General features: G+C 40.6%; 2 protein-coding genes across 2 annotated transcripts in view; one reads left to right on the top strand and one right to left on the bottom strand.

Annotated features, from left to right (window-relative positions):
• fam151b (family with sequence similarity 151 member B) overlaps window positions 1–2,449 on the top strand; it is a 4,374-nt gene extending 1,925 nt beyond the window's left edge. Inside the window, exons 3-6 of the mRNA XM_035659289.1 lie at window positions 69–228; window positions 295–512; window positions 791–926; window positions 1,336–2,449. Of these exons, the coding sequence (XP_035515182.1) occupies window positions 69–228; window positions 295–512; window positions 791–926; window positions 1,336–1,489 (668 nt within the window). The 3' untranslated portion in view covers window positions 1,490–2,449. The remainder of the gene's footprint in view (window positions 1–68; window positions 229–294; window positions 513–790; window positions 927–1,335) is intronic.
• A 632-nt stretch (window positions 2,450–3,081) lies between these two features.
• Window positions 3,082–6,431, bottom strand: ankrd34bb (ankyrin repeat domain 34Bb). The gene is made up of 2 exons (XM_035658753.1): window positions 6,229–6,431; window positions 3,082–6,136 (listed from the first exon to the last, which is right to left on the bottom strand). The coding sequence occupies exons 1-2, from the start codon at window positions 6,429–6,431 to the stop codon at window positions 4,630–4,632; spliced, it is 1,710 nt and encodes a 569-aa protein (XP_035514646.1). The 3' UTR covers window positions 3,082–4,629.
• Between the last annotated feature and the right edge of the window lie 3,637 nt (window positions 6,432–10,068).

Raw genomic sequence — 10,068 nt, 5'->3', positions numbered from 1 at the left:
TAACCTCTGTTATGAATTGGCACTATACAAATAAAATTGAATTGAATTGAATTAACTTTCACCCTTAGGTGCCACTCATATGATTGAGGCCGACATAATCATGAGAGGTTATGACCCCAAAGAGCCAATCATGGCGCATCCCCCTGACACAGACAGTGACATCACCCTGAGGGAGTGGCTGGAAGGAGTGAAGGCGCACGATAAGGGAATAAAACTAGACTTTAAGAGGTGAGACCCAGCTCTTTTTTGTGTGTGTGTGTGAGACGCAAACACTGACGTGTGCTTTCCGTGCAGCCTGGAGGCGGTGTCTCCGTCTGCGGTGCTGCTGGAGGAGGCGCTGGCAGAGCCGAGTCGTCCCGTGTGGATCAACGCGGATATCCTCTCTGGTCCTGGGGGGCAGGCCAGACCTCTGGAGCCTCAGGCTTTCCTTTCTGCTGTGAGAACTCTACCCACTCACACCGTGCTCTCTCTTGGGTGGACTACAGGATGGACCGCTGGGACAGATAACCCAGGTAAGGACACTAAAGTCCTCCCTGTTCACTGATTTTTCTTCTTTTTTTTTTTTTTAAACACTCACATTACAGGGTGTCATTGTTCATAACATAAATATTCAGCAAAGCTTTTATTTTATACCTTTATTACTTATGTTTCTAATGGTCTGGGTTTGCCACATATATTGTGACACTGATGTTAAAGGACGAGGCTGGTAACGTTTCACATTTTGGTTTGTGGAACCTGTTGCTACTGTGTGAAGGAAGCTTTCTGATTGATTTGTTTTAATATGTTTCAGGTTACAGCTGGGATATGGTGCATGCGATGGAGGAGATTTGTAGAACCCTTAAACATCCAGTCACCTTCCCAGTGCGGGCAGCTCTCCTGGCCCAGTCGTTCTCCCAGCTCGCATGGCTGCTGAAGCAGTCAGACAGGTGATTATCAACACTGACTTTATCTCTGTTTTAGTTCCACATGACTTATACTGTCATTGTGCTGTAAATCTGCTTTATTTCAGCCGGCCGCATTTCCCATAAATGTGGCTACTGTGGCTTTATGAGTCTTGCTAGCTTAGCACTCGCCAATTGTTGCCCAGTGGCTGTGGAGACACTCGGACCACAAGCAGAATTATCAAGATTTGTAGAATCCAGACAACTACCAGCAATAATCCAGCCTGAGGCTCCATCAAACACAAATAGAAACAAAATACTTTCTTTGTTCAATTATTGTAGCTAGCAAGCTAGAGTGAACTATTATTATTTTCTGACTTTTACATTGGCATGTAATATGGAAATACCTTTGAGCTGTTCGTTGAATGTGTATGCTTTCCCCTGTTGTTCACAGGTACACTTTAACAGTGTGGACCGGCCAGAGTGATGAGTTCACACTACAGGACTTACTGCCCTACAGGAGAGAGTTTGATAGCAGTAAGATCTACTACGACTTGCCGGACTCTCTAAGGACCGAGCTCAGTATGACCTTGCGTGACAATAACTGAATGTCCACTGCACACACATTCTGAGAGTAGTGACTCTGACAGCAGACTGATGCCCACAGGTGGAGAGAGGAAAGTGGAACTTGCTCTGCAAAACTTTTCCTGTAGTTCCTCTGCCATCGACCAGAATCATAATATGCTACAGCAGTTATTCCTGAGCTGCAGTCTGGACCACCCAATACATTTTAGGGGTCACGTGAGGATTAATAAGATAGAAGTGTAGCAAGTCTTCCTACAACTGTGGGTTCCCCCAGCACACAATCTTAGCATCACAAGTCAGTTACTCAACACAAATGTTACAGCTCTTTTGAGGCTACTATAGTCCTCTTCCAAAGTCCGTGACGGTTCACTCCAGACGTCGTTTCTGGTTTGTGTGGTGCGGCCAACTCAGGTCCAGCACATTACTGCATTAAGAGAGGAGCAGCTGAGATCCTCAACTCACCTGGTACTGCTCTCACCATCCGTCCCCACACCTCTCTCTCTCCTGCAGCTGAGGGTAAACCACACCCACCTCCACAGAAAAGATGAAGAAAAAGTACTTCCAATGCACAAAGGATGCTTATATTTTATAACTTTTCTCTAATGGTTGCTTTTCCTTGTGAAGTGGCCTCTAAATTTGTTAGTGACTACGTTTACATGCACAAAATATTCTGGTTTTTGCTCCTACTAAGGTCAGAGATATACTTGTGTATGATGGCTACCTTGGATAACATGTTCTGTTGCAATTTGGAATATTGATCTTTGTATCTCAAATCTTAAAATGTAAAGTAACTACTATCTAAAGCTGTGAAATAAATGTAATTGAGTGAAATTTTCTATCACTGTTTTTGTTCATTATGTCTTCTTTTCATGTGAAGCACTCTACCATACTGATGACAGATGACTTTAGAATATTTTGAAAAATATTATAGTGATGTTAGAAGTTACATACATAGACTGTAAAGTATCTAGTTCACTGTAAAATTTAGAAATGACTGAAAAAGTTATAATTATACATGGCTTGAAATAAAGTATGAATTACTCTGCCAAATATATTTTTTTATGTTTTAGTACTGTCAAGTACTGAATTCATGCTGAATAATATATCACATCTGCTGCTGCATTTAGGCATATTCGTATGCACACATAATGGGAATTAATAAAATGAGACACAGACAGTTTAGTGGATTTGTGCCAGCAGCTGGCAGTAAATATTAGTTTGTCTGAAGGCTTAAATACACAAAAATACACAGGTTATACTACGATGAGGTTAAAGATATAAGTAGCTGAGACAGATGAGACAATCTTCATTATTTTTAATCTGCTTCAACTGTTCATTGTCTAATGGATTTTCACATACATGCAGCTAGAGGCCAAGAGTTGTTTCAATTCAGAGTGGTGAATTGTCACAGTCCTCTCCTGAGAGCTGTAGTGATCACCATCATTGAGCAGATTACCTTGGTATTCTTTGAAAACAAACAAAAAACAAATGTCCAAAGCAAACAAGTTTTCCCTGCCTGCCTCTGACCACATCGAACTCAAGTTGCACATGTTGATACTAAGTCACTCAAATATTTGATATAAGGTTTATTGAAAATAGACAGACAGTGCAATATAATACAACGAAGAACACTGAAGGTTGAGTGTACCACTGAAGTGTTGCCAATGGCAACTCTGTACATAGTGAAAGGAGTATCTGAGAATGTCTTAAATTTTCAAGGATGCAGATGTACTGATTTGCAATTTAGATAAAAGGTTTTTCTAAAAGGGAAGAATAGTTTCCCTCACTGTGCAGCTTATGTTGATGAGTGCCCTTTTTTTCTAACTGATATGCAGTGCACTCAAAATTTAGATCATGTGTATATACACAGCCATATTTAATAACTGATAAAACTATAATTAGGAAGAATAATTAAACACAACTGAAAAGGGGCTCAAAATATAATTCACACAGACCACTTTTGTAGTCCAGAAATGGCTATTAAACTAGTAGATTAGAAATGGTTGTTTCTTAAGAGGTATTTCACTCTGTACTGTACTTTCTTTGATCCAAGGTCATTCTCAAAGCTTTCTGTAATGTCACAGCAAGTGTCAAACTTCTTTGGCTCACACTGTTGCTGTTAAATTAGGTCTGAGTCATGAAATGAAGTCCTGCTATTCAGCATATTGCTTAATGCCACTATAAATTGTAAAAGTATAGACTAAAAAATTTATTTTACTTGAACAACCATGTGACTCGAGCTTGAAGGTTCATTCTTGACCTCGTGAGCAGCAGTTTGACAAAAACATTCTCAACACAAGATCCCATTTGCTTGTCGCTTCCAAATCTTTCAACTACATCACATGCCCTTCCTCAGCATATTGAGTTGCTCAGTTGTCATGGAGATGGTTTAGTTGTCAGAACGTGAACTAAGTATGGATGATAACAGGCGGTCATATAGGGGATTATTGAGGGCCCTCCTACACCAAGCACTACATCTTATGATTGAGGAGGAGGATAGAGGGGGGAGGTATAGCATGTCTGAGGGTCTCTTAGAGCCAACTGGTACGAAGAGTGGATGATAAAAATCACAACCCAACCAGCAAGAAACAGACATCAGCTGTCTGTAAACACCGGACCAAAACCGCTCACAGCATCAAATGGATCAGGAACATCGGCCAGGAGTCAGGAAAAACAAGGAATGTCTTTGCTGGCTAAAAAAACAAGTTTACCATCTCTTCCCCATACATGACAACCTATTAATATGACCGAAATACATAGGTGACATGATTAAAGCTAACTTATGACAACTAGCAAGTCCATCCACTGAGGAAGGGAACAACATGTTGAATGTGTTAAGAACTTTTTTGTCCAACGATCTAGCTGCTCTGTAAAAATGCTATAGTATTTTTTAAAGTTTTCTCGGGTAATTATTTCACATTAAAGTTACATTTTGTATTCTTTATATGTATTCTTTTGGTATGTTTCATTACACGGAGCTGAAACTGTCCCTGTGGCTGGTATGATGATATGAAATCAATGCAGCTTCAGAATGTCTAAATTGTACTTTGTCTTAAAACTGCACATGAGCTGGTTTCAGTGATGGTATGATAGGTGTAGTACAGCAATGTATGTTACTGGTAAGAGCACATGCATTTTCTCCTGATACATGCAATATTTTCTTCTAGTGGCCAAAAGTTTCCTTGAAGTTGACCAGCTCTTTTATCTGCTCACTCTGCATTGAGTGTCGTCTCCACAGAATTTTCTTGGCTTTTAGATCCCTCAGAAAAACAGGTGCACAGGGTAGGATAGGCTTTGACCCTGTAAGAACACCATTCAGTGTCTTGCTACTTCCACTCAAAGGGTAGGAAGAGCTAGAGCTGACCCCAATATCTGGTATAGGAGCATGGGGATTCAGAGGAGGGAGGTATCCAGGGCGAGTGTGGGCAATGTGATCCAGTAGAAGGGCCCCTGAGCCTCTTCGCTCCAGCCCAGCAGCACCTCGTCTCTGGACAGAGCTCTCCAAGGACTCCCTGGATCCTGACAGAGTGGAGGATCTGCTGTTGACCAGCTTGAGCCTTTCTGGTCCCGTTCCAACTCCGCCACCATTCTTGGAGCTATTGTCTCGGCTGCCAAACTGTGGTAACTGAGAGTCAGAACTGTAGTGGTCAATACCAATGTTCCGTCGACGGACCACATTTTGCAGACTGGAAACATTCAGTTGTCTGAGACAGTCAGAGGAATCTTCATCCAAAGGACAGGATTCATGGGGAAAGGGTAAACTGTCTTGATGCAAGTTTGGGTGTGAAGCAGCATGCAGTGAACTAGTAGTAGTAGTACTATCATATGACATCTTTCTACCAAAGCCTTTTCTTCCACCTCCTCCCCTATTTTCATTTCCAGAAATGTACTCTAGTGCTTTCAGAAACCCTGTTGTGTCTTTGACATCAATGCTGTGGTGGCGTGAAACAGCTGGAGGTCTTCCGTGGAAGGCGAGGCTATTGTTGACTCTGAAAGACAACTCCTCCTCAGGTGTTATTCGCACTGGCTCTTCTGTCAGAGAGGTGGCCTGGGTCTGCTGGAGGAGCAGTGAAGGACTTTTGGACCACTGCTCAGAGTGTAGTCTCTGGAGATTAAGTCGTTTATCCACACCAGGGACACGTAAAGGACTAGGATGTTGGATTGGAGAACCTGGTCGAGATGTGACTAGACCAGGTCCTGAACCTAAACACTGGGGATCCCTGAGGCCAAGAAGGGGGCTACCAGGCTGGGGGGAAGCACTTGCTGAGGAGCCCTGTGGAGGAGTTCGTAGCTGGACCTCATGTGGTGACATGCAACAAGATGTTGGGGTATAATGCATACGTTCCTCAAGGTCTGGAGGTGGAGGGACATTGAGGTACTGCTTTGTCATCTGATGGCCGGATGGCAGTTTGTTGGTGGTAATGATGATAACCTCCTTACCCTTCGCTTTACAGGCATCCAGGAGGACCCTGAGGACATCCCTGTTGCCTGAATTGACAGCGTAAATCAATGCTGATAAGCCTGAATGATCCTCCAGAGTTGGATCAGCTCCACTGGTCAGCAGGAGTGACAGAATTTCAGCTCCAGCTTGTTCGAGGCATGCATGCATCAGAGCTGTTTTCCCTGTCTTGTCTTGGATGTTTGGATCAGCACCATTTTCCAGAAGATACCTGTTGGGAGAAATATCACATTTATTACACCAGGAAACTAGTAATCCTCAACAAAAACATATGCTTCCAAGAAGTATCCTGATAGAACATACCGAACCATCTTGTGTTTGGGTACACTCTGTGAATCTGTATGGCGTGTCTTGCAGGCCACCATAAGCGGTGTCTCGCCATGTTCATTACTCTCGTTTATGTAGGCCCCTCCCTCCAGGAGCAGCCGAGTCAGACGCAGGCGACTCAAATAGACAGCCTTTAGAAGAGAATTGCCATCTGTTCGAACCTCTGTTGACTCATCCATTGTAAGGATCTTGGCTGCCTCTAATCCGCCTTCAGTGTCTTTGATGAATAATCTTTGCTATGTTCAAAGGTGCACAAAACCCAGTGCCTGCAATAGAAGAAAATGAATAATAAATAAGTGTTAAAGTCCTAGTTAAATATTTTTTTTTATATATATATTTAAAATGGTGAGCTTTTTTTTCCACTAAGTAGCGGGGCAGTGTGAGAAGTGCTACATCGCCGAAAGAATCTCTTAAATGATTAAGCTGCAACCTACAGTCTATTTTTCCCTGATTTCCTTCCATTTTCTGATTCCGGTGGGAATCAACCAGTTTTTTGAGGTATGGAGCAGGCCGAGAGCAGGACCAGCAGCTGACCTGTGGTCCAGGATGTACATTGCCTCTCATCCAGTGAATATTGGGATAGGCTCTAGCCCAATCCTAACCCTGAACAGGGTAAGCACATTAGAAAATGGATGGATGGTATCCGTAGCAACAATATTTGATTACAAAAGCAGGTGAGGTGACTGTAGCACACTCACAACAATCTATTGTTAACGTCTCTAAGTTCTTTGCTCACTGAAATGAATTCATACAGATGGCAGTCTGGAAGGAAGGGGAAACACATTTTTTTAAATCTGAAAATCAATGACATGCTTTACAAAAATGTACATAGTTTCGAGTAAAAGAGTACAAACATACAAAAGCACGAGCTTGAAACCACTATTCTGATAAGTGTCATTCAGTGTTGGGGAGAGTCTACTTATCGCCACTGTTCACCTTTACAATCACAGTTCTGCATCTGGCATGTGTTGTCATGACATTTTTATGCGGATGTTACATAATTTTGCAGTGTTTGTGAAGCAGTAGGTATCTGGGCTTTTGGTAACTGTAAGAAACCGAACTGTATGTTGCCTTGAATTCATACAGTCATTGTCAGACTTCTAATGAAGATGATGCATCCACACGTCTGCATTTGCGCAGTACATACAACCATGAGTGAATATTGCATGATACAATATTCACTTATCGTTACCACTATGATCTATAGTAGATGGGGTAACACAATGGCAACCCAAACATCCCATCAGCTGCTGCATGTAGAAAAGTGATAGAAGTCAGATGGATAAACGGTATAACTTGTTCCTTCCTCTTTCCAGCTCAGATGTAAGAACCAAATGTGTTCGTCATCCTCTTCTAGATTGCCTGTATTCACTTCTGCAGCCTATTGTGTGTGTGGCCTTGTGTTTCTATCATCCAAGTCTGAAATTGTGACCAATGACTTATTTTAACTGCATGTGTACTGAGATGAAATAAAACATCGTTCCTCTTTCTCTTGTTCTGACGTTGTGAAGCACAGGATAATCAATTTTGTCACTAAGCCACCATTGGGCTGATATTGTGTTGTCTGATCTTGGTATGAGACCTACAACTTCTATAATGTACCCAAACTTAGGATCTGATAGGCACAGTACGTACACTGATAATTACATTACACTTCACTTTATATCATTTGTCCTCAGCTGTATTTATGTATGTGCTTTACACCCTACTGACACACACACACACCTAATCTTACCCTAAACTTTAAAATTTAATGATTGCCCTTATAGGGACTAAGCAAGTCCCCACAATGTCACTGTGTAAGTAGATTTATGTCCCCACAACATGAGTAAAACATGTAACTATCTGACTAGTACGTCTGTTGCTCACACACACACTCACTCTTTCTACCCACCCAGTGACTATGAACAGTTCCATCTTACCTTCCACTCACAAAACCATGAAAGATGTCACACTATAATTGGCTGGCAGTGTTGTCAAGGATGTAAGTTGTTTGATTACATCTTTAAAATATGGCAATTTTAAGAATGAAAGAATTAAACTTTTTTCTTAATAAACAATGCTCTCTTAACCCTCTCATATTATTCCATGTGTGTCACACACATGCCCACTAAGCCTCTGACTGGTCAACAGACCAAGGAATCATGGGATTGCCAGTGGATGGCTAACAACTATGTTAACAACAACACTGGTTTTCAACACAGAAAAAATTATCAATAATCACAGAAGACATTGGGTGTCACTTGAGTTGACTAGGTGTAAATGCTGAATATTCTAAATAAATTGTATTTGCACTGAAAATGTTTTGAGATGTTTAAAGAGAAAAATATATATTTTTGCAATACTTTCAATTTTTGATTTTAAAGTAATTCAAGAGTATTTAGGTTAGAGTAAACTCCTTTTTGGTAATCTAATGGATTCAATTTTGCCATATAATTTGTATTTAGTAATTGACTACATTTCAAAATAATCTGCCCCAACACTGTTGGTTGGGGTCCAACATGTAGTCTGCAAATATTGGAAATATTAGTGTTATAATCATTGACAGTATATATGGTTGTAATGTAGCCTAATGTGTAGGCATTACACTATTACACAAGCAATGACATGGGCTAAAGGTATGGTGAGAAGAGGCTTCAAAGTATCAAAAGGAAAGGTATGTATGTCATGTAAAATGGCTTTTTTTTCTCTAATAATAGCCAACGTACTTATATAGTAGAACGTAAACAACATTTTACTGTTGTAGTTGGTGGTGGTGGAGCAAAGCACCCAATAACTATAAAGTGATGGAATAAAAATAACAATATTTCCGTCTTAAATGTATTGGAGTAGAAGTATGAAATATTATAAAAATGTATAATAATAAATACTAATCACAAAATCCTTAAGTGCATTAGCAAATGCACTTAATTATTTTCCACCACTGGGTACAAACTGGGTGCTTGGAGATTTAAAGACTGTATTTAACAGGCAGGGACAGTATAACACAAAGATACTATTGGTTGCATTATGGGAAATTTAGGAATTAAGCATTTTATGGAGTTTGATGCATACTAGCAGCTAAAAATATTACTGCTGGACAGATTTTGACCATTAGTCTTTTAATATCTCTCTTGTTGCTCCCTTAACTTTATGGATGAGAAATGCTTAAACTACTAAAGTATCTTTCATTTCTCATTTGTACATGGGGTTTGTATCAATTAAGAAGACTATATGTGTGAAGAGCAGGAGGTTTTAACCTCTGTTTGCAGCCTTTTCTGCAGGATGACATTCAAGCCCCCATCTGTGCTTCTTTGAGGGGTCAGGCCTGGCCTTCAACCAGCACCAACACAGACAGAATAGCTAATGAGAGGCAGGAGAGAAAATGTCATTCCTTAACATTTTATCATTCTACATGTAAAGGCCAGACATCTTTTTTCATTCCATGCTCCTAAGCAGAGAGTGAGATATTATTATGATGATGATGACAGTCAAAACCACTGGTGCTTTATATGTATGTACATGTATTCATGATTGTGTTAAGAGCTACTTATAGATGTAGTCAAGTGGAAGGCTAACATATATGCCTGACATAAGAAACCCATTTAGTCACAGGTAGCACTGGAACTTGCTGTCAATTCAAAATATGACTTGAAAGAAATGAAAAATGTTTCTCTGAACAGCACAGTAACAACCCTGCAAGGACACATTTAATCAAAATCTTCAGCTGCCTGTCTCCCAGCGCATAAATATGTTCTAAATGATGACCAGTTATAGCTATTAAAGCAGATCATTTCATCTCATGTAAATACAATGTTGTCTCTTACACATCCACAC

The sequence above is a fragment of the Morone saxatilis genome, unplaced genomic scaffold (genome assembly GCF_004916995.1).
Source record: "Morone saxatilis isolate NCDOM2014 unplaced genomic scaffold, NCSU_SB_2.0 Contig16, whole genome shotgun sequence".
NCBI lineage: Eukaryota > Metazoa > Chordata > Actinopteri > Moronidae > Morone > Morone saxatilis.
This window is presented reverse-complemented; position numbering and strand designations above follow the sequence as displayed.